This window comes from Bos mutus, chromosome 23 (genome assembly GCF_027580195.1).
Source record: "Bos mutus isolate GX-2022 chromosome 23, NWIPB_WYAK_1.1, whole genome shotgun sequence".
NCBI classification, from domain to species: Eukaryota; Metazoa; Chordata; class Mammalia; order Artiodactyla; family Bovidae; genus Bos; species Bos mutus.
In genome coordinates this window covers 42,072,047-42,099,994 of record NC_091639.1, presented here as the reverse complement: position 1 = coordinate 42,099,994, position 27,948 = coordinate 42,072,047, and the positions used below count along the sequence as shown (strand labels likewise).

The window sequence follows — 27,948 nt, the reverse complement described above, 5'->3', positions numbered from 1 at the left end:
TGAGGATGGGGAAATCAGGGTGTTTTATTGACGGTGGCAACATACAGACCCCACGCTTAGGTGCGCGGGCGTGGCAGGGCCCGCGCCCAGGCTGTGTGCTTCCCCTCGGGGCTCCCAGGGGCGAACTTCTCCTGCAGCTTCTTCCACGTGCCTTTATTCATCTCCTTAAATTCATCCAACGTATCTGCAAAAGGAGAAGACGACAAAAAAAAGTGAAGTGTAAAATATTACACAGGCTGGCGTCAAGGGCTTTCGCCATACAGGCATGCCTCTTTTCACAGAAAAAAGGATGTGCACAGCCCCAACTTCTGAGAAGCGAACCAAGCAGGGTAACAGACAAATACCGCGAGTGTGGCCGAGCACTGGTGTGCCGAGACCGCGCCCTGACAGCGGCCTCTGCTCACATGGTCCCCATGCAGCATCCAAGCAGGGCCCGCTCTGCCCCACCTGAGCCAGGACACAGCACTGCTGTTGTCAGCTTCGCAACCCATGCACCCTGAGGCTCGTCACAAAACTCGACCTGAGCCACAGGGACTGTCTCCGTTGTACAGCTGTGGGGACTTGAGGCAGAGTGGGTAAGGGAACCTGAGCAGGCTCCACGGCAGGAAGCGGCAGAGCCGGGGTCTGAACCCAGGCACTTACGTTCACCCACACCACGGAGATGAGCGGACACCCTCGACTCCAGGAGGGCGCTGGGCCTGGGCCCCCGTCCCCACCCACCATTTCCACACTGGGTCCCCTCAAGCAATCAGGTTCCTCATCTGTGAAGTGGAGACATAAACACCTTCCTCAAAAGTTGGGAGCTGTCTTTTGTAATAATTTTATTGATTTCTGACTGTGCTGGGGCTTCACTGCCGTGCAGCCTTTTCTCTAGTTGCAGTCGGCAGGCTTCCCATTGGGGGGCTTCTCTTGTAGCAGAGCACTGGCTCTCAGGCTCACTGGCTCTGGAGCACAGGCTCAATAGTTGTGGCTCACGGGCTTACTTGCTCTGAGGCACGGAGCATTTTCCAAGATCAGGGATTGAACCCGCATTGCTTCTGCATTGACAGGAGGATTCTTTACCATTGAGCTACCAGTGAAAGTGAAAAGTTGCTCAGTTGGGTCCGACTCTTTGTGACCCCACATACAGTCCGTGGAATTCTCCAGGCCAGAATACTGGAGTGGGTAGCCGTTCCCTTCTCCAGGGGATCCTCTCAACCCAGGGATCGAACCCAGGTCTCCCGCATTGCAGGCGGATTCTTTACCAGCTGAGCCACCAGGGAAGCCCCAAAGGTTGTGACCTTTAAAGGAAATAATGGAGGTGATGTACTTGGCACCTGGCCCACATTCAAGGAAGGGTAGCCATCTTCACAGACGTGAAGGCAGCAAGAGCCAGTGGGGCCTTCACTTAGAAACACATCCACCCCTCCTCCGCACCCCTAAGCAACCAGGGCAGGGTTTCTGTCTTAGCACCAGCAAGGTTTAGGGCCAGGTGGCTCTTTGTTGCAGGGCAGACCTGGCGCTGTGGCAGCATCTCAGCCTTGACCCACCGGATGGCAGTAGCAAACTGCCCCTTCCTGCCAAGCCTGACAACTAACATGGTCTCCAGACGCTACCAGAGTTTCCCTGCAAGGCAAAATCACATCCTAGTCGAGAACCACTGGTCTAAAGTCCCTCCAGGGCTAAAGTTCTATGATACCTAATTTTACTTATATTTTAAATTTAGATTTTCACATTAATTTTCATAGCCTGGATTTCCATCTCTTAATGAAACTTATGGAGAAAAAAGAATAGCTGTTCTGAACAAAAAGGTAACTTGCTGTTGCTGCTGCTGCTAAGTCACTTCAGTCGTGTCCGACTCTGTGCGACCCCATAGACGGCCGCCCACCAGGCTCCCCCGTCCCTGGGATTCTCAAGGCAAGAACACTTAACATGATTACAATTATTGTCAGTGGACTCTCGACTAAATTAGGACCTGCACCAGCATCCTACCCCGACTTTTCCAGAAGTCCAGGCTGCCTCGTGGGGCACAAAACGGGATGCCGTGGGCTCCCTGTCCCAACAACCCCTGATGCTCCTTCAGAGACTCCGGGACCCCACACCAGGGTGGGCACACTCGGGACCGACATGGCGGCCACATTTCAGCGCTGCCAGACCCTCAGACCCTCACTACAGACAGCGCAAGGCGCTCTCCTGCCCTGCCAGAGGAGACAGTCCGTAACCTGATTCCAGAGTCGCAACAAAAACATGAGGCTTGCTTGCTGTGAGAGCTCATCATCAGCTGGTTTCCTACGGCTGAGCTCCCCGCCGTCCCCGCCGTCCAGGACAAGCTGCAGCACAGCCGGCTGGGGGGTCTCGCGCCTCCCCTTCTTGGCATCCCCGTTTCCCCAACCCAGCGTCCCGAGGGCTAACAAAGGGCAGAGGCTGAGCCTCTAGAGCTCCTTTCTGTTCTGATTTCAAGTTCAAACTTTGCTTCAACTCTTTAGGGTCCTCACAATAACACTGTGCATCGAAGCTTGTAATTACATGGGCCTGGAGACATGGGGGTATATTCACTTGGATATACATAAAATTGCCAATAAAGTAATTCTGCCTGGCCAAAGTATCTTTACCCCAGTTTTTCAGAGAGTACTGTAATAAAAATAGGATCAGGGTCAACACACAATGGCAGATGACACCACCAGGTTTTAATCTGTTCAGAAGGCTAAGAGTTTTCTGGAAGCCTAAATCCTCAAACCTTAGTGGCTGAAGGATACCAGAGAAATAGGAAACAGAAATTTCTAGAGTACCAGAAGGCAAATGCTTCAGGGCCATGCCCTCCCAGAGAAGGTTAGCCTATTTTTATATGCGGCGTCCTTGGCAATAAAAATAGTAATTTTCCAGAACCTGCCTGTTTCAACCCAGGCTCCCCCTGCCACCACCCGCCACGTGCCCCTCCGGTGACAATGGAGACGGGGAAGAAGGAGGGGCTGGGCGAGGCAGGGTATTTCCTTTCTTGTTAATCAGGGTCTGTCAAGGACTCCAAAACAAACCTAGTTAAACCCGTATCTAACCCGCAGCCCATGTCCCCATACACGTCCACTGAATGGCTTTTTGTTTTAATTAAAACCCTCATTGTTTATAAAGCCCTCTTAGGACCATAAAAATAAAATTTTCCTTCCATCCTGATTTCAACTACTTCCATTTGGCAAATACATATTCCCCTGTTCCCTGCTGCCCAGTCTTGAATTTAAAAGCTCTGAAGATAAATTTGCTTCTTTTAAATAACGCCTTTGACCTTCTCCATATTCTATGACCAAAAAACATGAGCCCTGTAGCTTCAGAACTTCTGTGGGCTATTCCACAAGACTCTCCATCAGGCGCAGCTGTCTTATTAGATGATTCCCCGTGGCCACTCAAAAACCCATTTGCAAACCAACCAGAAACAGCAGCAGCTGCGCTTCCCATACCTGTGGACAGGATCAACTTGTACTCTTCCAGGGACAGGCCGCTGAAGCTTGTTTCTCTGGGGCGAGGGTACTGGTCACAGGGGCAGAGAGGAAGGGGGAAGAGATTAGTTCCATGGCACACCCAGGGCCCACATCGTGGAGAGAGGCAAGCTCTCAAGGGCAGTTCACAGGCCCTGGGTGTCCAGAGGCCAGAGAGAGGGGAGCAGCGCCACCTGGAGGCCACACCAGCACCGTCCAGAGCGGCGGCTCTGAGGCCAGCAGGCGCCTGAGCCTCTGGAGACCCAGGCTGGGTTGGGAGGGGCTGGTCCGTGTCTCTAACCAGCCCCCGGGCAGTGCCATGCTGCTGCTCCCAGACCGCACTTTGGGTCACGAGGATTTAGGAGAAATCCCCTTTTCATGCAGACTAGGCCATGTGTATTTGTGGAGTTAGCACAGTTTTCAAGACTGGGGAAGAAACACAGTGGAATTTGACAGCAGACACGTTGGGGCTGAGGAGAGGCCCAGCGTCTTCTGACAGGACTTCCCAGTCACCTCAACTTTGTCACCAGTGTGGCAGGAGGTGGGCAAATCTGTGTGAGACCCAACAGCTGTCAGACACGCCCAGAAGCACCCCCTGGCATACAAAACGTGGCTTTTCTTAAAAATTACAAACAGCTTTCGTTTAGGTGACCTAAAAGCCTCTAACAAGTGCCTTAGTTGGCTTGGTTGAAATTACCAGTTACATTCGAAAGTAGAAAAACCACAATTCTACACAAAACATCATGTAATCAGATTTCCCTCACCCTTACTGGCTGTCTCCTCAGAGGGCTGGGGACAGAGAAGCCTGTGGCCACTCACCTTGTGTTTGTAGTAGTTTGAATGGAGCCGTGCCAAGCTCTCGTACATCTCATCACAGGCCTCAGGCTCTACAACCTGAAACACAAAGAAGCCCGAGAGAGTGAGCAAACGGGCCCTGCCCGCACCCCGGCCTGCACCCGGTACCTTGAGGAAGGACCCCACCTAAGTCAGGCCTTCCCGGGAAGCAGGCCTGCAGCTGTGCGCTGCTTCTCGGCCACAGGTCCTGCTGTTAGAAATCTCCCTTTTGGAATAACGATTCCACCTCAGCAACCCCCCAACCTGCCGAAAAACTCAATTGGCAAATCAACATTTGTGGGGCACCCGTGATGCGTGAATCAGCAAGCCACCGAGGTGGGAGGCACTGCAGTAAAATCCCACGTGGGCAGGAGCGCAGAGGGCAGTGCGGGCCGCAAGAAGGCAGAGGAGGCGAGTTCCCGCGTGCCCCAGTGGTCAGCAGGTGGTGGACGTGGGGCTAAGCAGGGTTCTGCAGAAGGCACAGGCGCTGGGGAGGGTGGAGCGGGCCTTCCCGGTGGAGGGGCGCTGTGCACAGGCAGGAGGCAGGGGCAGCCTGTGCCTCAGAGCCGGCCACCTCAGAGCGGGCTGCCTGGCCGTGGGCCTGAGCGTGCACGGGAACGAAAAAGAGAGCTTTGTGAGTTAAGCCTTCACAATACAGATTCTCTTATGAAAGGCCAAAAAAAAAAAAAATCATCTGAACTTTCATCTGTGGTGAGGAGGGAGCTGCTGAATTTGTTTTAGGATGAGACAGGTGAACTGAGGAGAACCGAGAGTGAGAGTCAGTCAGCTGCTGTGAGGAAGGGCAGGGCCCCGCTCGCAGGACGCCTTGCAGACGGAGGAGGACAGCGGCCCCCCGGGAATTCCAGGGAGGAAGGGCAACACACGGAGGAGACGCGGGTTTTCCCCTTGCACGCCTCTTCCTAGTTTTCCCTTCCTTCTGCCTTTGCCAGTATTTAGCTACAGTTCCTCGTATTATTCTGCCAAGAATTCTGAAAGCTCCCCAGAATGAAACTTTCTCTTCAATGTTTTCTCCCAGAATTCAAATGATGGATTTTTCCAACTTAAATCCTTTCTCGAAGAAGAAAGAACATGAATAAGTCAGCAGTTAAGTGTTTTAGAAAGGCGGCTCTGCTTCTGCCTCCGTGTGCGCGTCAGGTAACGTCCCTACTTTACAGCAGACAGAAAAGACAATCTGCCACCGAGTTCTGCTCGCTCCATTCCCCGGTTCAGGCCACCTATCAGTGCAACGCCCAGGCAGCCACATCAGAAGAGAAGAGGTGAGGGGCTGAGGAGGCAGCCAGTGTTTGCTGAATACTAACCAAAGGCACTGTTTGAATGGATCGGGGTTAAAGGGCTGAAAAGAAAGAACGGCTGGAAAAACAGGAGGCCGGTGACTGAGTTCTGATTCCCCGAAGCAGCGCTTTCAGAGAAAGTCCAGCTGGAAAAGAATCTGCAGCGTGCACTTTGTGGGAAGAGCATTTTGAACGTTCTGTCTTTGGCAGGGAGACGCCAGATGAACAGAAGGCGCAAAAGGAAAAAGGGTAACAGCAGCCAGACTTCCAGCGACGACCGTGTAGACTGTCACAAGGCAACTGGATGGGTGTGTTCACTTCTAAACTGACGAGAACTCCGGTGTGCCCGGCCCAGGCTGGAGCAGGCGGCCGTGGCTGTGGGCAGCAGCGGGTCAAACCACCGTGTCTGGATCCGGTCCTTAGGAGCTCTGGGGTATTGGGCAAATCCTCTCTCTCCTGACACTTAATTTCCTGAGAATGACGACATTCTCTCATATAACCACAGATCCATGAGCAAATTCAGGACATTCAACACCGACACAACACTTCCATCTATCCCAGCGTCCATATTCCAACTCTGTCAACTGCCTCAGTAAAAATCTTTGTAGGAAAAAGTACTTTAGGCCCAGGCTCGCCTCCAGCACTACCTGCCACATTTCCTTCTCTTGCAGCCAGGACACCTCAGCCTTTCTTTGTCTTTCCTGTATTGACATTTTTGAAGCATACTGGCCAAATTAACCTTTCTTTTAGAAGAAAAGATAACGATATTCCCTATTCCTGAGGGTGACGTGAGGATAAGTGAGGTAACGCGTGGACTGCTCTGAATTCAGGGCCTGGGATGCTAACGAAGGTGGTTTCTATTAGCAGTCAACAGTTACAGCAGACACAGGCCTTCGCTGCACCACCTACAAGGCGAAAGAGAAACCTTCAGGATGAGCCCCGCGACAGCGGAGTGAGGGCGTGTGGAGGGCACCCCGACACCACTAGCGGAGCCAGGAAGACCCACCTAGGACCCCGGCGGGGGCAGGCAGTAGTCCCCACAGGACGGCTGCTCCCCAGGCACGGGGCCGGGTCGTGCCCACGCTGAGGGGACAGCAGTGGATCAGCGCTGCTGGTGTGACTGCGGGGTGTGGCTGGAGGCGGAAGTGACTCCCGAAGCTTCGCTCCGGCCCTAGTCGATCCTCCAGTCCTGACCCTGATGGCTCTCAGTGGGCCCCAAGTGCTCCACGGTCACCCCCGAGGAGATCACGCACCGAACCTGTGTCTGCCAGGCGAGTGGCCGCCTGCAGCACCTGCCCCCCACCTGCAGGCCCCGCGTCCTGACCTTTCGCTCCTGCACCACTGACCACTGTCCCAACCCAGCTCTTACAGTGTGACTCTGGCCAGCACCCCGCCTGGCTCCCGGCCGTGCAAAGACCGCCGGCGTGCTGCGTCCTCCCCAGTCTGAGCTCCCACCAGACCCTCGCCCTCAGGGTCCCGCCAGGAGTCCCCGCCTGCCCCTCCTCTGAGTGCGATGGTGTCGGGGGCTGGAGGCCTGCTCAGCCACCTCCTCTGTACCCTGGGGGGAGGGCAGGGGGTCCCCTTGCTGCCCAGCGCTTCCCACCTCTGGCAGAGCAGGAGAGCAGAGGGGAGGGACAGAGAGAGGAAGGGGTCACCCTGCAGTGCGCCGCTCAAACAGCAAGGCGACCCTCTGGGTTCCTTCAACCTTTCAAAAGCCTTTAAGTATTAAAGAGAGAGTCTCCCAGACACTTTCCATAACGTCTGGAGCTCACTGAATAATCTGACAATCACCTCTAAATGACCAACCACCAAAAAATGAACTTGTCACTCAATTTCCCATTTGAGGTCAGAAGGTGTCTATACAAGGCCGTAAAGGTAGCTCAGTGGAGGTGATGGGAGCTGAGGTATGGCAGTTTCTGGCCAGTTATTACCGCCTAAGCAGAGATGGAACCACAGCCAATTCTGGGGTTCTAGTCACACCCAACCCAAGCTCAGCAATTACAAAATAAGTCTTATTTACTACTTAAAAGTACATCAGTAGAAACAATTCTCTAATTCCAGAAGCCTTGCCACATACCTACATCCTACACTTTATTCACAGATTCCAGCACAAACACTGAATTCTAAAACAGTTTTCCCTGATGAAGTGTACTGTGCACTTTAAGAAACATTCTCATATACAAGCTTTAAATTACCTGATTTTGCATTCACACCTAATGAGATTACGGACATTTTAGGACTAATAGCAGCACTGGGTTTGAAAAAGGCAGCAAGGGATATTGTGAAAAATTCAGCTCTGCTCCCTAAATGTGAATAAAATAGATGTTCAACTGACAAAGGGTCCTTTACGGCTCTATTCTCGCTCCTTTTGCATTTCCCCTGCTCAGTCGTCAGTAAATTTCTCTTTACCATATTAAACTTTTATACATACAAATCTACATCGTTGCCGCAGGCACTGATTTCGATTTTCAAATTGAGTTTTGGGTGGTGACAGCAGTTGGTACAGCGGCCCCACAAAGGGACGCATAAGCACTTTTGGGAAAGGGCGCTGCAGATTGCTTTGCTAATTAAGGTAGGGCTGGATTCGGTCCAGGAGGATCTATGAAACAAGGTTTCCACGACTTGGTAATGAACTTCTGAAATGAGTTCATTCTGTTATGGGAGTCTTTTCCCTTGAGTTCAAGTAAAAATCTCTCTTGAGCACCTACTATGTAGAGTGCTCTGCTAGGCGGCTGCCAGGGGACATAAAGACCCAGCCTCAGCTCCAGAGAAGCTGACAATCAAGCTGAGACAAGATACACACACAATAAAAATAAAAAATGACCAGGACAGAGTGTAACTGAGTGCCAGAGTTATGGCAGAAGCTAGTGACGAGGCCTGGTTCCCATGGCAGGTGTGGCAGGGAAGGCCTGGGTTTCACTGCAGTGACAGCTCAGAGTGATACAGAGTCAGAGGCGCTCACTTTGAAGAGTAGACTTCAGAGCTGGACTCGGTGGAATGGGGATCAGGGGGACTGGGAGGAAGAGGCTTGAAAAACCAGGGGGACAAGGATGGTCCAGGGGCTTAAGTGGCTCCAAGGCCTGGGAAGCCACCAGACTGCTAACAAGCCCTGTGTCTGCGCTTTCATCCACAGGGCACTAGGTTCTCAAAGGTTAAGAACCACTGAGGGGGCTTCTCTGGTGGCTCTTCCACCTGCCAATGCAAGAGACACAGGTTAGATCTCTGATCTGGGACGATCCCACATGCCAGAGAGAGACTGAGCCTGTTCGCCACACTGGTGAGCCTGTGCTCCACAGCCTGAGAGTCGCAACCCCTAAGCCCACATGCCAGAACCCCCGAAGATCAAGCGCCACAACCCACGAGCCCACGCACCACAACCCCGAGCCCACGCGCCACAACCCCCGAGCCCACGTGCCACAACCCCGAGTCCACGTGCCACAACCCCCGAAAAGACCACGTACAACCCACGAGCCCACACGCCACAACCCCCAAAAAGACCATGCACAACCCATGAGCCCATGCGCCACCCACAAGCCCACGCGCCACAACCCCGAGTCCACGCGCCACAACCCCCGAAAAGACCACGCGCAACCCACGAGCCCACGCGCCACAATCCCGAGTCCACACGCCACAACCCCCGAAAAGACCACGCGCAACCCACGAGCCCACGCGCCACAACCCCGAGCCCACGCGCCACAACACCTGAAGATCACACGCCATAACCCCCGAGCCAATGCACCACAAATCCTGAAGACCACGCGCCACAATCCCGAGTCCACACACAACCCCCGAAAAGACCACGCGCAACCCACGAGCCCACGTGCCACAACCCCTGAAGACCACGCACCACAACACCTGAAGACCACACGCCATAACCCCCGAGCCAATGCACCACAAATCCTGAAGACCACGCGCCACACCCCCCAAGCCCACACGCCACAACCCCACATGCCCTAAAGCCCATGCTCAGTGCAAAGAGAAGACACTGCAACGAGGAGGCCGTGCACTGCAACTAGAGACAATCCTGAGTGGCAACAAAGACTGAGCACAGGCAAAAAAAATACCCACTGAGGGCAGAGATCAAGATGGCGGAATAGAAGGATGTTGAGCTCATCTCCTCCCACAAATACATCAAAAATATCTCCATGTGGAACAAGTTCACAGAATACCCACTGAACACTGGCAGAAGATCTTGTATAACCAAAGCTGTAAGAACAATCACCACATAACTGAATAGGATGAAAAAATAAAAATAAAAGGAATCAGGACAGGAGGAAGCTTTCATTTCAAAGCAAAAAGGTTCCCTCACCCTGGGAAGCCCCTTCACTGACTGGGAGGCCCACTGGAAGACAGAGAGCCTCAGAGGAGAGTGCAGCACCGGCCTGTGGAAGGCAGGAAGAGGGAGACAAGCAAGACAGCACGGGCGCCCTTGCTGCACTTCCCAGCCACCCGGACACACGCCTGCTGGCGTGGAGAATGGCTAGGGCTGGCACTGGGCCTTCAGAGGGCTCGCCTGGGCTGTGCAGAGGCAGCCCAAAGGGCCTGCAGTGTGGTCTGAGCTGCAGTTGCAGGGCGGGGGCTGCACGTCAGGATAGAGCCTAGGTCTGCCACAGAAGCCACCCCTTCAACGTGGGGGCAGGGGGATGGCACGAGCCCGCCACAGCAACCTTGTTCTCAGGGTGTCACAGTGGGCACGGCTCTGCCCCTCTGAGCTCTGGGAGTGTGCAAGTGCCAGTGGATTGCCCACACGTGGAGGCGGGGCTGAAATCTGAGCCGATTCCTGGAGGCTGAACGACCAGCAAATTTATGCCGGCAGCAGCATCCAGGGGACATCTGAGCTGATTACCGGCGCTCCCCTAGCTGGGGCAGGTCTGGTGCCAGCAATAACAAACGCTGTGGGCACACATACAGGGAAGCGGGGCTGAAATCTGAGCTGATTACTGGTATTCCCACAGCAGAGGTGGGGCCAAGGGCAGTGCCAACAACAGTGTACTTTGAGAGCACGCACAACAGGTGGCAGGAAATGTCACAGAACACGTGTCCAGGGAGACAACTCCTGGGGAGGAGCACACAGCAGCTCCTTTGCCAGTGGGAGCACGCCAGTCCCACTGACCTCACACCACAGCTTGCAACTGGATTTGGGGCTTCTACTGCAACAATTGGGGGTTAGACCCTGCCCCTAACAGGGCTGTGACAAGCACAAAGCAAAGAGGAGGCCCTGCCCAGCATCCAGGGCAGGCTGTGGTCACCACATCAGCCACACTGCCATCAGGGGGCACGGGCCAGCACACTGCGAGTGGACACGGCAGGCATCTGTAACAAAAACAGCCCTCACACCAAACATACTTGACTCACACAGGCTACACAGGGGTGTTCCCATTCAAAAACAGCTGTTCATGATTACAGTAGATAACCATTTTCCCTAGATTCAGAGTCACAGTAATATAAGTAAAATAAAAAAGCAGAGGAACCTTTCTCAGCAATAAGAACAAGAGAAATCCCCTAAAAGAACAAACAATGAAACACACCTCTCCAGTCTACCAGATCCTGGGTTCAAAAGAAAGGTAAAGAAACGGTGAAGGAATTAAGAAAGGCGATCGACAGAAATGCAGGTGACTGTAACAAGGAACTCACCTCAGATAAAATGGCAACCCACTCCAGTATTCCTGCCTGGAGAACCACTTGGACAGAGGAGCCTGGCACACTACGGTCCATGGGGTCACAAAGAATCAGACACGACTGAGCGACTAACACACGGTGTTAGATGAGCAGGTGATACCACTCCAATGGCAGAAAGTGAAGAGGAACTAAAAAGCCTCGTGATGAGGGGGAAAGAGGAGAGTGAAAAGGCTGGCTTAAAACTCAACATTCAAAAACTAAGATTATGGTGTCCAGTCTTCATGGCAAACAGGTGGGGGAAAAGCAGAACTGTTAGGGAAAGCGCACTGACTCAAACTGCCCGCCCTGGCCAGGCACCACAGTTTTACGACACGAGGCCCTGGTAAGGAGCACGGAACTAATGAGCCACCATCAACAGGGAAAGTTCGGGAAAGGTCAAGAAGGGACACCTGCGCCCAACCGCCTCCCAGAATCCTTCTCGCTGGCATCCATCTTGGCTGAACAAGGCGTGCACCACCAGGAAGGACTCTGAGTCAGAATGATTGGCTAAAGACAACCCGGAAACGAATCCCATCACATAAAACCAGAGGCTGTGAGCCACATGGCAGAGCTGTTCCCCTGGGTCCCCTCACCCCACTGCTCTCACCCGGGTGCCCCTTCCCAATAAAGTCTCTTGCTTTGTCAGCTCGTGTGTCTCCTCGGACAATTCATTTCTGAGTGTCAGACAAGAGCCCACTTGGGGCCCTGGAAGTGGTCCCCCTTCCTGCAACAGAGACAGTGACAGATTTTATTTCCTTGGGCTCCAAAATCACTGTGGACAGGGACTGCAGCCACAAAATTAAAAAACACTTGCTCCTTGGAAGAGAAGCTACGACAAACCTTGACAGCACATTAAAAAGCAGAGACGTCACTTTGCCGACAAAGGTCCATCTAATCAAAGCCATGGTTTTTCCAGTAGTCAGGTACAGATGTTAGAGTTGGACTATAAAGAAAGTTGAGTGCCGAAGAATTGACTTTTAAAGAATTGACTTTTAAACTGTGGTGCTGGAGAACTCTTGAGAGTCCCATGGACAGCAAGGAGATCAAACCAGTCAGTCCTAAAGGAAATCAACCCTGAATATTTATTGGAAGGATTTATGCTGAAACTGAAGTTGCAATACTCTGGCCACCTGATGCGAAGAGCCGACTCACTGGAAAAAACCCTGATGCTGGGAAAGATTAAAGGAAGGCGGAGAAGGGGGAAACAGGATGAGATGGTTGGATGGTATCACTGACTCAATGGACATGAGTTTGAGCAAGCTCTGGGAGATGGTGAAGGACAGGGAGGCCTGGCTGCTGCAGCTTACGGGGTCACAAAGAGTCAGACACGACTGAGGGACTGAACAGAAACAAACATAAAGAAGAAGCGCTCAAAATCAGAGAGCTCAACTGCCGATGAAAACTAAGCTAAAGGCAATAAACAGCAAACCAAGTAATGCAGAAGAATGAATAAGTGATCTGGAAGACTGTCAACTACAAACTGGCATTTGCCAAGAGCATTTGCTAGCAACTGAACAGCAACACGGGCCTTTGCCGCCTGCCTCTGTGGAGGCGGAACCCCGTGCTGCTGCAGCCGCTGGCCTTCCACACGCCCTGAGGGGAGTTCAGGGTGGAGAGGGGGGCACTCTGTGCTCCAGGGCAACTGGTGGAGCAGGTCTCTAGACAGTAAGGTGTTTGCAGGAACTGATTTCACAATCCCAACTCTTGTATCTCTTCATATCTAGAAAAGCACTAACTCCCTTCATGGTGACATTAGCTCCTCCTGACCAGCAGAAAACCTTTTGTAAAGTAAGCACTTAATTGCACTGAACCCCCTCTTCACCAAAATCTTATATACTGACCTTCCCCACCGCCTCTTTGCAGCAGTCTCTTGGAGCTCTCCGAGGCGCCGTCCCCTGGCAGTCCTCATTTTGCCCCAAATGAAACACAACTGGCAACTCTCACGTCGTACATCTTTTTAGTTAACAAGGCAAAATAACAGAAATCAGTTAGAATGGCAGAGAGAAAGACAAATGGAAAAAAAAAAATGAAAGCAACATATAAAGCTTATGGGATACAAAGCGTGCCAATCTATGCATAAGGATTTCAGAAGAAGAACGTTAAAGAAATTATGGCTGAAAACTTGCCAAACCTGAAGAAGGAAACAGATATCGAAGTACAGGAAGAACAGAGGGTTCCAAACAGGATGGACCCGAACAGACCTACACCAAGAAGGACCATGATTAAAATGGCAAAAGTTAAAGATAAAAACAGAACTCTTTAAGGCAGCAAGAGAAAAACAAAAAAGTTACAAGGGAACCCCCATAAGTATCAGCTGATTTCTCTGTAGAAACTCTGCAGGCCAGAGGGAGCAGCAAGATATAGTCAAAGTCCTGAAAGGCAGAAACCTGCAACCTAGGGTACTCTACCCAGCAAGATCATTATTTAAAATAGAAGGAGAGAGAATGGATCTCTCAGACAAGCAAAAACTAAAAGAATACAGCAATACTTAGACCTATCCTGAAAAGAGTATTGAAAGGTCTTCTCTGAATAGAAGAGAAGCAAGAACCTAGAGGAAAGGGAAAATCACAATAGAAGCAGCAAATATATGAAAGGATTGTAGATCACTTAAATAAACCAAAACATACATTAAAAAAAAACAGAAAAAAAATTTGTGAAAGCAATTATAACCACAATGAACAACAAAAGGATAAACATGAAAACGTAAAACAGGACATTAAAATCACATCATTCTTACTTGGGAGAGTGGAATAAGAAAGTGTGGATTTTTTGTTTTTAATGCGTTTGAGCTCATACGACTACTGGTCTAAAGCAAACAGGTATCATCAAACCATAAAAGGAAAAACAAAAAGAAAGGAACAAAGAAAGGAAAACGAGATTTAGAATGGCAATAAGCACATACCTATCGATAATTACCTTAAATGTCAATGGACTAAATGCTCTGATCAAAAGACACAGAATGGCAGATTGGATAATAAAACAAGAGCCTACAACATGCTAAACACCCACTGTAGGGCGAAGGATCACCACAGACTGTCCCACTCTGTCCATGGGATTTTCCAGGCAACAGTACTGGAGTGGGGTGCCACTGCCTTCTCTGACTTAGTAATATATATGAACCCAATACAGGAGCACCTAAATAAATAAAACACATTCTATCAGACATAAAGGGAGAAACTGATGGGAATACAATACTAACAAGAGATTTTAACACCCCTCTGACATCAACCAGTAATGCTGAAGAAACTGAAGTTGAACGGATCTATTAGACCTACAAGACCTTCTAGAACTAACACCCAAAAACGATGTCCTTTTCATTATAGGGGACTGGGATGCAAAAGTAGGAAGTCAAGAGATACCTGGAGTAACAGGCAAATTTGGCCTTGGAGTACAAAACGAAGCAGGGCAAAGGCTAACACAGTTTTGCCAAAAGAACGCACTGGTCATAGTAAACCCTCACAAGAAAAGACTCTACACATGGACATCACCAGATGGTCAATACTGAAGTCAGACTGATTATATTCTTTGCAGCCAAAGATGGAGAAGCTCTACACAGTCAGCAAAAACAAGGCCAGGCGCTAACTGCGGCTCAGATCATGAACTTCTTATTGCAAAATTCAGACTTAAATTGAAGAAAGTAGGGAAAACCACTAGACCATTCAGGTATGACCTAAATCAAATCCCTTATGATTATACAGTAGAAGTGAGAAATAGATTCAATGGATTAGATCTGATAGACAGAGTGCCTGAAGAACTATGGACAGAGGTTTGTGACATTGTACAGGAGGCAGTGATCAAGACCATTCTCAAGAAAAAGAAATGCAGAAAGGCAAAATGGCTGTCTGAGGAGGCCTTATAAACAGCTGAGAAAAGAAGAGAAGTGAAAGGCAAAGGAGAAAAGGAAAGATATACCCATTTGAATGCAGAGTTCCAAAGAATAGCAAGAAGAGATAAGAAAGCCTTCCTCAGTGATCAGTGCAAAGAAATAGAGGAAAACAATAGAATGGGAAAGACTAGAGATCTCTTCAAGAAAATTAGAGATACCAAGGGAACATTTCATGCAAAGATGGGTACAATAAAGGACAGAAATGGTATGGATCTAACAGAAGCAGAAGATATTAAGAAGAGGTGGCAAGAATACACAGAAGAACTGCACAAAAAAGATCTTCACGACCCATATAATCACGATGGTGTGATCATTCACCCGGAGCCAGACATCCTGGAATGTGAAGTCAAGTGGGCCTTAGGAAGCATCACTATGAACAAAGCTAGTGGAGATGATGGAATTCTAGTTGAGCTCTTTCAAATCCTAAAGATGATGCTGTGAAAGTGCTGCATTCAATATGCCAGCAAATTTGGAAAACTCAGCAGTGGCCACAGGACTGGAAAAGATCAGTTTTCATTCCAATCCCAAAGAAAGGCAATGCCAAAGAAGGTTCAAACTACTGCACAATTGCACTCATCTCACACACTAGCAAAGTAATGCTCAAAATTCTTCAAGTCAGGCTTCAACAGTACATGAACTGTAAACTTCCAGATGTTCAAGCTGGATTTAGAAAAGGCAGAGGAACCACAGATCAAATTGCCAACATCTGCTGGATCATCGAAAGAGCAAGAGAGTTCCAGAAAAAATCTACTTCAGCCTTATTGGCTACACCAAAGCCTTTGACTGTGTGGATCACAACAAACTGTAGAAAATTCTTCAACAGATGGGAATACCAGACCACCTGACCTGCCTCCTGAGAAATCTGTATGCAGGTCAAGAAGCAACAGTTAGAACTGGACATGGAACAACAGACTGGTTCCAAATTGGGAAAGGAGTACATCAAGGCTGATATTGTCACCATGCTTATTTAACTTATATGCAGAGTATATTATTCGATATGCTGGGCTGGATGAAGCAGAAGCTGGAATCAAGATTGCTGGGAGAAATCTCAATAACCTCAGATATGCAGATGACACCACCCTTGTGCCAGAAGGTGAAGAACTAAAGAGCCTCTTGATGAAAGCGAAACAAGAGAGTGAAAAAGTTGTTTTAAAACTCAACATTCAGAAAATGAAGATCATGGCATCTGGTCCCATCAATTCATGGCAAATAGATGAGGAAATAATGGAAACAGTGAGAGACTTTATGTTTTGGGGCTCCCAAATCACTTCAGATGGTAACTGAAGCCATAAAATTAAAAGATGCTTGCTCCTTGGAAGAAAAGCTATGATCAACCTAGACAGCGTATTAAAAAGCAGAGACATTACTCTGCCAAAAAAGGTCCATCTAGTCAAGGCTACTGCTTTGACTATGGTTTTTCCAGTAGTCATGCATGGATGTGAGAGTTGGACTATAAAGAAAGCTGAGCACCGAAGAACTAATGCTTTTGAACTGTGGTGTTGGAGGAGACTTTGAAAGTCCCTTGGAAATCCAACCAGTCAATCCTAAAGGAAATCAACCCTGAATACTCATTGGAAGCTGAAGCTGAAGCTCCAATACTTTGGTCACCAGATGCGAAGAACTGACTCTCTGGAAAAGACCCCAATGCTGGGAAGGATTGAGGGCAGGAGGAGAAGAGGACGACAGAGGATGAGATGGCTGGATGGCATCACTAACTCAATGCACATGAGTTTGAGCAAGCTCCGTGAGTTGGTGATGGACAGGGAGGCCTGGTGTCCATGGAGTTGCAAAGAGTCGGACACTACTGAGCCACTGAGCTAACTGACATCAACGGACAGATCTCCCAAACAGAAAATCAATAAGGCAACAGAGATCCTAAATGAGACAAGAGAACACTCAGACTTAATTGATATTTTCGGGACAGTACATCCGAAAAATCAGAATACACATTCAAGTGCACGTGGAACATTTTTTAGGATCAATGACTTACTAGGACATAAAACAACCTCAACAAATTTAGGAGGACAGAAATTATTCCAAGCATCTTTTCTGACAGTATCAGCATGAAACAAGAAATCAACCATAGAAAGAGAAACGGGAGGAAAAAAAAAAAGATTACATGGAGACTAAACAACAGGGTACTGAACAATCAAGGGGCCAATGACAAAGTCAAAGAGGAAATTAAAACATACCTTAAGACAAACGACAACGAAAATGCAACCAGACAAAGCCTATGGGACACGGCAAAAGCAATTCTTGGTGGAAAGTTCACAGTGATGAAGGCATTCCTCAAAAAAAACAAGAAAAATATCAAATAATCCAACACACCAGTTAAAAGAATTAGAAGAAGGAGAACAAGCAAACCGAAAGTCAGAAGAAAAGAGACTGAAAACCTCTGGCTAGGCTCACCAAGAAGAAAAGAGAGGGGACCCAAACAAAGAAAATAAGAAATGAAAGAGGATAAATAACTGACATCATAAAGATATAAGAAGCTGTGAGAGGATACTATGAACAATTATCTGCCAACAAATTGGATAATCTAGAAGAAATGGATGTTTCTAGAAACATACAGCCCACCAAAACTGCATCAAGAAACAGGTCATTTGTTTTGTTTTCTGGTTGTGCCGTGTGGCTTCTGGAATCTTAGTTCCCAGACCAGGGATTGGACCTGGGTCATGGCAGTGAAAGCTCCAAGTCCTAACCACTGGACCACCAGGGAGTTCCCAAGAGGAAACAGATAATTTGAACAGACTGATCACTAGAAGTGAAATGGAAGCTGTAATATAAAAAAACTCCCTGCAAACAAACGTCCAGGGCCAGATGGCTTCACTAGGGAATACTACCAAACATACACAGAAGAACTTATACTGCTCCTTCTCAAATCCTTCTTCCAAGAGACCGAAGAGGAGGGAACACTCCCAGAGTCATTCTATGAAGCCACCATCACCCTGATACTAAAACCAAAGACACCACCAAAAGAGAAAACTACAGGCCAACATCTTTGATAAATATAGATGTAAAAATTCTCAACAGAAGCCCAGCAGGACTTCCCTGATGGTCTCGTGGTTGAGAATTTGCCTGCCAGTGCAGGGGACACAGGTTCAATCCCTGGTCTGGGAAGATCCCACACGCTGTGGGACGACTAACCTTATGCGCCACGCCTACTGAAGCCGCGTGCTTTAGAGTCTGTGTACCGCGACGACTGAGCCCACGTGCCGCAAATGTGCAACCTCATGTGCTCTAGAGCCTGTGCTTCACAAGAACAGCCACCACAGTGAGAAGCCCACACGCTACAACCAGAGAGCACTCCCTCCTCATCAAAACCAGAGAAAGCCCATGCACAGCAACGAAGACCCAGCGCAGCCAAAAACAAATTAATAGTTAATTAAAAAAAAAATACTAGCAAACCATATCCAGTAACACATAAAAGGGATCGTACACCATCATCAGGTTGTATTCATCCAAAGTTAATAAGAATGGCTCAACATACGCAAATCAGTGTGATACACCCTATAAACAAAAGATAAAAATCACATGATCATCTCAATAGGTGCAGAAAAAGCATGTGATAAAATTCAGTGTCCACTCATGATCAAAAACTCCTATCAAAGAAGGTATAGAGGGAACATATCTCAATATAATCAAAGTTTACTTATGACAAACCCACAACCAATACTCAACAGTGAAAAGCTGAAAGCGTTCCCACTAAAACCTGGAACAAGACAAGGATGCCCAGTCCCACCACTTCTATTCAACATGATATTGGAAGTCCTAGTCACAGCAATCAGACAAGAAAATAAAAGGTATCCAAATTAGAAGGAAGAGGTAAAACTGTCACTGTATGAAGATTATATGATCCCCCAAACAGAAAACCATAAGATTCAACCCAACAACTTTTAGAGCAAATAGATGAAATTAGCAAGGTAGGGCTTCCCAGGCAGCTCAGTGCTAAAGAATCCGTCTGCCAATGCAGGAGCCGTGGGTTTCATCCTTGGGTTGGGAAGATCCCCTGAAGAAGGAAATGGCAACCCATTCCATTATTTTTGCCTGGGAAATCCCATGGAAGGGTAGCCTGGCAGGCTAGTCCATGGGGTTGTAAAAGAGTCAGACACGACTCAGTGACTGACAACAACAAAGCAGGATACAAGATTTAATGTACAGAAATCAACTGTGTTTCTCTACACTCGCAACGAAACATCAGAAAAAAAAAAAAAAAAATCCTTTTAAAATACCATCAGAAAAACAAAAAACATCCTAGGAATAAACCTGACCAAGGAAGTGAAAGACTTATACGCTGAGAACTATAAAACACTGTTAGAGGAAACCGAAGATGATTCAAAGAAATGGAAATATATCCCATGCTCTTGCATTGGAAGAATTAAAATGGTTAAAATGGCCATATTATCCAAAGCAATCTACAGATTTAATACAATCCCCATCGAATTACTCATATTTTCCACAAAACTGGAATAATCCTAAAATTTATCTTTAACCATAAAAGGCCCAGAATTGCCAAAGCAATCCTGGGGAAAAAGAACAAAGCTGGAGGCATAACCCTCCCTGCCTTCAGATAATAATACCACAAAGCTACAGTAATCAAAATAGTATGGTATTGGCACAAAATCTGACATATACATCAGTGGAACAAAGTAGAGAGCCCAGAAATAAACCCATACACAGGTCAATTAGTCTTCTACAAAGGAGGCAACAATACAGAATGGAGAAAAGACATTCTCTCTTTAGCAAGTGGTGTTGGGAAAGCTGCACAGCCTCCTGTAAATCAATGACGTTCGATTACTTCCCCATACCACACACAACAAGAAACTCAAAATGGCTTAAAGTTAAACCTAAGACATGATACTATAAAATTTAACTAAAAAGTTAAACCTAAGACATGATACTATAAAATTCCTAGAACAGACATAGGCAAAAGAAAAAATAAACAGGACCTAATCAAACTTACAAGCTTTTGCAAAGCAAAGGAAACTGTAACAAAATGAAAAGTCAACCTATGGACTGGGAGAAAATATGTTCAAACAATGCAACTGACAAGGCTTAATTTCTAAAATATACAGAACAGCTCATACAACTCAACAACAAAAAAACACACAATCCAACTGAAAAATGGGCGGAAGACTAAACAGACATTTCTCCAAAGAAGTAATACAGATAGCCAACAGGCACATGAAAAGATGCTCAACATCGTTAATTATTAAGAGAAATGCAAATCAAAACTGAAATAAGGGATTACCTCACACGAGTCAGAATGGCAATCATCAAAAACCCTACAAACAACAAATGCCGGAGAGGGTGGAGAAAAGGGAGCCCTCCTTCCTCCTGGTGGGAAGGCAAACTGGTTCAGCCACTATGGTGAACAGTACAGAGTTTCTAAAAAACTAAAGAGTTGTCATACGATTCAGCAATCCCACTCCCAGGCATATATCTGGAAAAGACTAGAACTCTAATTAGAAAAGGTACACGCACCCCATGTTCACAGCAGCCAAGACATGGAAGCAGCCTAATTGCATCAACAGAGGAATGGGTAGAGAAGATGCAGTACGTACATGCAATGCGATACTATAAAAAAGAATGAAATACTGCCGTGTGCAGCACCATGGATGGACTGAGAGATTACCGCCCTAAGTGAAGTCAGTCACAGAAAGGCAAATAGCACTTATCTGTGGGATCTAAAATTGATACAAATGAACTTATTTACACAACAGACTCATCCACATAGAAAACAATCTTATGCTTACCAAAGGGGAAGCAGGGAAAGGACAAATTAGATTGGGATTAACAGATACACAGTACTATACCTAAAACAGATGAACAAGGATGACTACACAGCACAGGGAACCATATTCAGTATCTTGTAATAACTCATAAGGGAGAGGAATCTGAAAAGGAACATCCATACGTACAACCGAATCACTCTGCTATATACCTGAAACAAACAGCACTGCAAATCAACTATACTTGACAAAAAGCACTGACTACATTACGGCCAGTTTAGGGGGCAGTGGGGAGAGGCCCTCGCTGGGCCGGAGCAGGTGCTGGGGTCCGGTGCCGGGGGGGACACAGGCGATCAGAGAAGAGTGAAAGCCTCACCAAGCTGCACTAGTCCAGGAGGCAGCAGGCAGGCCCTCAGATCTCTAGGGGGGACCCACTGACAGCGGCGGACAGTCTAGATCGCCAGTGGGCGCACCTACATCTCTGAACACGCCTAGAAAACTGCCATGCCTTGGTCTAAACGCTACCTTAACTCCCCCCAGCTCCATCCAGAACTAGGGGAGAAAAAGAGACGGAGATACCTGCATTCCCTCAGGCCTGATTCTCTTCACAACGGCTGCTTTGCAGTGGGCTCAATATTACAACTAAAAAATAGCACAATCCGCCCTCAGGTCATGCCTCAGTCACTACAGAGGAGCCACACGGTGGGCGACGCTGGATGGTGGCACGTGCCAGCAGACGCCACGCTGAGCCACAGACCCAGGCCTTGACTGGATGACTGAGAAAACAGGAGAGAAAACCTTTTCAGTTCCCCCGCTGAGGAGCTGGACGTACTTCCTACAGTACTGCCACCCCCCAAAAGTTCAACTCCTTTCAAACGGAGCTGCTATTATTTCAATTTGGGTATTTAATAGAAGAACTCCCTGGTGGGTGAGCCCCTTCCTGGGTGGCTCCTCCGAGTTGAGCCCCATTCTAGTTAAGTGGGCGCTGCCAGGAAGCCGCCTGTGCACCTAATGAACTCATTAGAAGGGCTGGCGCCTTCCCCTGTACTTAAGTCAACAATTACTGTTGTTTTGCCACCTTCTCCCGTGTTGTGATTCTTTTATTAATCTCTTGGTGCTACAGGGAACGTGCACTATCTTAAGGAAACTGGATTGAAAGGAGGCAAAATCCATAAACATTAACTCTAAAAAACTGCACAATAGAACGGAGGATGAAAGAGGTGTTAAGCAGTGTTCTCTCTTCCCACCAACCCCTCCCTCTTGGTGGGCTGAGGGTGGAGTGGACCATGAGATTCCCCAGAGGGCAAGCTGCAGGGGGATAAGTGGAGGCAGCTATTTTTGTGCTCTGGCTTGGGGTCTGAAGGATTAATTTGCTTTCTAGGGGCTCTGGCTTTTCTGTGCTCCTGTCCCACCTGAGGATGGTCTTTCCCCATGTACACTGGGGAGGCAGGGGTTGGGCCAAAGAAATGCAGGTGGGTAAACTGAGAGGTGTTTCATTCTTTGCCCAAACTGTCCATGGGCCAAAGAGGTTTTGAGCAGGAAACGAGGGGAAGGGAGGGCTTGAAGTTCAGGGAACAAGACTCCTTTCTAACAAGAAGAAATAACTTGGGAGGAATGGGAGCTAAGGGAAGATCAGGCACAAAGGAGACCACGCTCCCTGTCCCGCCGCTTAACTCCCAGGGAACTCCAAATAGGTCACTTTTCTGATTTCATTTGTTTGCAAAGTGAGAACAGCAGTGGTGACCTCACCTCAGCCGCACTAAGGATTAGACTAAATGAGCTCATGCACAAGTGTGCCATGCACGCGTTCCGCGTTACCATTCAGGTGCAGGGAGCCTCGAGGCCGAGAGCAGGACTGCCTGTCCCTCCCCTCTATGGGAACATACACGCTGCAGAGGAGAGCCTCCCCCTCCGGTCCTGTCTTTCCAGCAATCGGCAAAACCAAGGGGGAGATCCACAACGATCAGCTGACTGGGTCAAATGCCTGCCCCTGGCTGCCAGTTTAATGAACCACCTTTCTTTCTCAAGGTCTTTATAAATGATTCGGGGGTGTCAGTGGGAGTGACTCAATGCTGTTCTCAATTCCAGCAAGGGACTGCTCCTTCTAAAAATTACCGCAAAGATTTATTAAGCCTGGGAGCATTCTCAGGCGACAGAAGGATGAGGGACCACGACAGTGGTCCTGAGTAATGTGCCTGCTGCCACCATGATGCACCGGTTCACTCTACCAGGGACGCATTCATCAGCAGCTCGGGAACCATCAACTGAGCCATGAGTCCATCTGCAGCCATGACTCAAATCTGTGTGGGCCTTCTACTCTTCAGAACCGTCTCCCTAAGTGATGACAAGGGATGACAACTCCAAAAAAGAAAGCTCAATCCTCCTTTTCTGGCTCTTCTTAAACAGTCAAGTAGGTGAATCTCACCTTCCCAGGGTCCAACCTCTGGCAGCTTCTCTGCTGGCTGGTTTCACCACTCGAATTTCATCAGAGTTAAGTCAGGTGCCTGCCCAACTGTAACCTCCCTGGTGGTAAGGACCAGGTTCTGTCCCTCTTCTGCCATTCCTGCAGTTCCCCACAGAGTGAGCTCTCAAATTAATTCTCACCTCTCAGGACACAGAAATACTCCCATCTCACTCTTCACTACTTCTCTCCATCTAGATCTGCTACATCTGCAGCTACATTCAAATGATTTTTGTCTCATGAGCCATAATCATAATTTATTTACCCATTCATTCATTTACTGAGTGTCTTTTATGTGCCAGGAACTATGCTAGACGCTCTGGGGAGAAAGATAAAAATAGCACTGGCTCTATTCTCGGGAAGCTCACACTGAAAACACACAGGGTGCAGAGCCCTAGAAAGACCATGGGATTCGCAGAGCTGGGAACAGTTATGACTCCTGCCTTCAAGATCTTTATACTCTGGGCCAGTGAAGACCACTGTAGGAAGTGTGAAGGCCCTCATTGTTGTGGGACCCTCACCCCATTCCCGAAGCCCTGAACCAGACATCCCGTCCACGCCCACCACCCGGTCAGCACTTGGTTCCTGTCATGCCCCTGGGCACGTTGTTCCTGTTCCATCAGGGAGGCTGGCTTGGCTTTGGGCTGGGCTAAGTTCAAAAAAGGCAACGTTCCTGCTTTGACAGGTTGTGGCCAAATTTCAAAAAAGTCATTTCTTCAGAATGTGTGTGTACATACCTATCACATCTCATGTATCTGACCTCTTGCCTGAGCCCCAGGCTCAAATATCCCACTGTCAACTTGACATTTGCACTTGGAAGTAAATCCACTTCAGATCTCAAGTTAAACACGTCGAACACCAAATTCAGGATGCTCTTCCCATACCCCACCTGCTCCTTATCTTGCTTCTTCCTCAGCTCAATAAATAGCACCACCCTGCACCCAAGTAGCTCAGGACAAAACATTCTATCCTTGGTTCCTCTTCCCCTTTACCCTACATGTAATACATCAAAAAGCCCTGCTGATACAACCTTCACATTGCAACCCCAATCTGGCCACTTCCATCTCCTGTGCTGTCATCTTATATCCAAGCCACCACCATTTCCTGTCTGGGCTACTAGAGGAGCCTCCTCTCCAGCTGTTCCTATTCTTGCCTCCCTATAAACCATTCACTGATACAACCAGAGTGGTCTTAAAAAAAAAAAAGAGTACATTAGGTTACATCAGTCGGCTGACTAAGCCTCCAGAATAGCTTTTCTCTGGTATTTATGATTAAATCCAACTCCTAACCAGAGCCTGCCTAGAACACCCTATGATGCCTGGCTCTTGTCTTCTTCTGACTCACACGTCTTAGCAAATGCCATTTCACTCACTACCCTTCAGCCACTTGGGCTTTCTTTTCTGCTTCCTGCCTCAGGACCTTTGCACGGCCTGAAAGAACACCAGGTGTCTTCACTGTTGGCTCATCGTCTTCCCTTAGGCCTCATCTGTCTCACCTCCTCAGTAAGGCTTTATCTATCATACCCAAAATTACCCTTTCACCATGGTACTCTGTCTCATACCCATCACAGTACTCATCTAGACTGTCCTAGGTATGTCTACTTGCTTACTGAGTCCTGAACTAGGACGTGAACAAATTTCAAGTGGGTGGGACCTCATCTAATTAACTGCTGTCTCCCCAGCACCTGGCAGTTCCTGGCACATAACTGGTGCTCCATAAGCACGTGCTATGTGAATGAACAAATCCCAGAGCCGCAGCACTGACCTGGAGGACAGCAAGAACACAGGTCCACTACTCACACACAGGGGCAGAGCGTGAGGGCTCAAACGTGCTGCACGGGTTAGGGGGGCCCAGGAGACACACCAAGACTTAGCGGGCGTCCTGCGGAGGTCCTTGGACAACAGCTCAGTCACTGAACAACACTCAGAGGTACTGGGATTGTGTCAGGGGAGCAACAAGCCTATGATTGTCATCACCTAAGGCTGGTGCCGTGGGACAACCTGGCTGGACCCTGAGTCATCGAGAGTGTTTAAAAACAGAAGCCCTAGAGACTTTGATTCAGTAAGGTCGAACGGTCCCAGGCTACAGGATTTTAAAAAGCTTCTTTATGAGCCTGCAAAGTGCAGCCGGGTGAAAGCGCCCAACAGAAGACAGGATGCCCGCTCTCCGCGGGGCCTCTGGGCGTTAGGGGGCTCCCACGCACGTGCGCCCGGGCAGCAAAGGCGCGCGCATGCGCAGGCCCGCCGCCGGCCCGCTCGTGGACCCGCCCCGCCTCGTCTTCCTCTCCCCTCGCCCCGACCGCCTCCCCGCTGCAGGCGGGCCCCACAGCCTGGTCACCTGGGTGTTCTCTCCCTCCCGAAAGGCCTGCGCTACCCGCTGCCGCAGATAAGCGCCCAAGTCCCGGCCCCGTTTGGTCTCGTCCACTGGCCATTCCTCACACAGCTTAAGAAACCGCCGGTAGCGGCTGGCCGCCATGTTAGGCCCCGCTTGACTCCGCCCCTGAGGGAGGAGTCGGCGCGCACAGACGGCGCTTGCGCACTAGGCGTCGCTAGCTGTCGAAGAGGCTGGCCGGGAGGGACGAGCGAGCATGCGCCGCTGGGCGGCGCGCTTGCCACTCTGAGGGGAGGGCCGCCGCTCGCTTGCCTTTGCAAGTTAATTCCGTGTTCCTCCTCCAGGAACTAGCCCAGCTCCCAGGGGCAAATCAGGCGTGGAGTATTCTAGGGACAGCTTTGCTCTTCTTTTGCAATGACTGCACAAGCTCCAGACTAAAATAACCTTCCTCTGAGACCTCTGCTAATTTGCGTAACTGATTATTTTTGCATGTAAATACAGGTTCGAAGAAGATGTGTTTGAACTTAACCACGTGGCATGCACAGGTGGCTCGAAGCCCGCACATCACTCCCCCTCCCCGCCCTTCTCGCTCCCCCTGTACTTGTCGCTACCACGTGGTTCTCTGCCACGACTCTGAGTGCTCCTCAGCCCTCGTCCCTTTCCCCCCAGCTCCTATTGGTATCCTTCCGATGGTCCCCTCCCCAAGTCTGCCACTTTTCCCTGCTTGAGCAATATCTGCTGGGTTGATTCAATTCGAAAAATTTGTTTTACCAAGCCGTCTCCTTTACATCTCCAGATGCATGTAATGTCCAGATTTTTTTTTTTTCCTAAAGATACCTCCCCTCTTCCAGAGTTTCCTTAAGGAAAACTGAACCTTCTTTTGCGTTTTTACTGTCCTGAATATGAACTTCCCAGGTGGCTCCGTGATAAAGAATATATGCCTGCCAATTAAGGGGTTGCTGAAGAGGTGAGTTCAATCCCTGGGTGGAGAGGATCCCCAGGAAGAGGAAATGGCCACCCGCTCCAGTATTCTTACCTGGAAAATCTCATGGACAGAGGAGCCTGGCGGGCTACAGTCCATGGGGTCGCAGAAGAGTTAGGCACGACTGAGTGACTGAGCATGCACGCATGTGCATATGACACTTGGCTTTCCCTAAATCTCTTCCTTCTCACCTTGCCTAATTTTAGAGGTGAGTCCAGGAGAGTCCTACCCTGAGTCAGGAAGTGAATGCATAACCAAAGTGAGTGAAGTCACTCAGTTGTGTCCGACTCTTTGCAACTCCATGGACTGTCGCTTACCAGGCTCCTCAGGCGACAGTCCATGGAGATTTCAGGCAAGACTACTGGAGTGGGTTGCAATTTCCTTCTCCAGGGGATCTTCCTGACCCAGAGATTGAACCTGGGTCTCCCACATTGCAGGCAGACGCTTTACCATCCGAGCCACAGGGAAGCCCAAGTGAAGTCACTCAGTCGTGTCTGACTCTTTGTGACCCCATGGACTGTAGACTACCAGGCTCCTCAGTCCATGGAATTTTCCAGGCAAGAGTAATGGAGTGGGTTGCCATTTCCTTCTCCAGGGGATCTTCCCAACCCAGGGATCGAACCCGGGTTTCCCGCACTGCAGGCAGACGCTTTACCATCTGAGCCACCAGGGAAGCCCCACATAACCAAAACACAAAATTAAAAACGACAAGGACTTTAATTGAAGTGTTAGAGAATGTTAGGAGTTTGTAGAAAGAAATGGTATTTCTAGTTGTTCAGCAGACTAGTGGGAGAAAGATCAAGCATTGATTCTGAAGGATATAGCGTTTGGACTGGGCCTTGAGCGTGGTTAGGATTTGGATATGTGGGAATGGAGGGACATTCCCTCCATAGCAAGAGCCAGGCCTGGGGCAGGGATGGGCGAGAAATGAAGAGGGAGAAGGAAAGAGCAGTGGGTGGTTTTAACAGGGAACATCTCTGAGCTGTCTGAAGTCATTAGGGGTAAAAGACCTGTGAATGAGAACCTTTGGGGACGTGGGATGTGTGATGCCTGCTTGAGATGAGTTCAGTGGGAGTGGAAGACGAGGCATCAGAGGCACTCCCAACACATTTCCAGCCCACCATTACCTCCTGGCTCATCCTCACCATCAGCTGTATTTGTAATGAAGTGAAGTGAAGTGAAGTCGCTCAGTCGTGTCCGACTCTTTGCGACCCCATGGACTGTAGCCTACAGGCTCCTCCGTCCATGGGAGGGAAGAACAAATCTGACTCCATACTGAATCTATTTCTGTTACTTTAACCTTTGTAGCTACAGTAGGTCTCCTAC

At 48.9% G+C, this 27,948-nt stretch overlaps 1 protein-coding gene across 1 annotated transcript; it reads right to left on the bottom strand.

Annotated features, from left to right (window-relative positions):
• Window positions 1-4: 4 nt before the first annotated feature.
• Window positions 5-25,822, bottom strand: UQCC2 (ubiquinol-cytochrome c reductase complex assembly factor 2). The gene is made up of 4 exons (XM_005891418.2): window positions 25,647-25,822; window positions 4,266-4,340; window positions 3,429-3,498; window positions 5-184 (listed from the first exon to the last, which is right to left on the bottom strand). Exons 1-4 carry the CDS (start codon window positions 25,782-25,784, stop codon window positions 57-59), a joined length of 411 nt encoding a protein of 136 aa, XP_005891480.2. The 5' UTR covers window positions 25,785-25,822; the 3' UTR covers window positions 5-56.
• Between the last annotated feature and the right edge of the window lie 2,126 nt (window positions 25,823-27,948).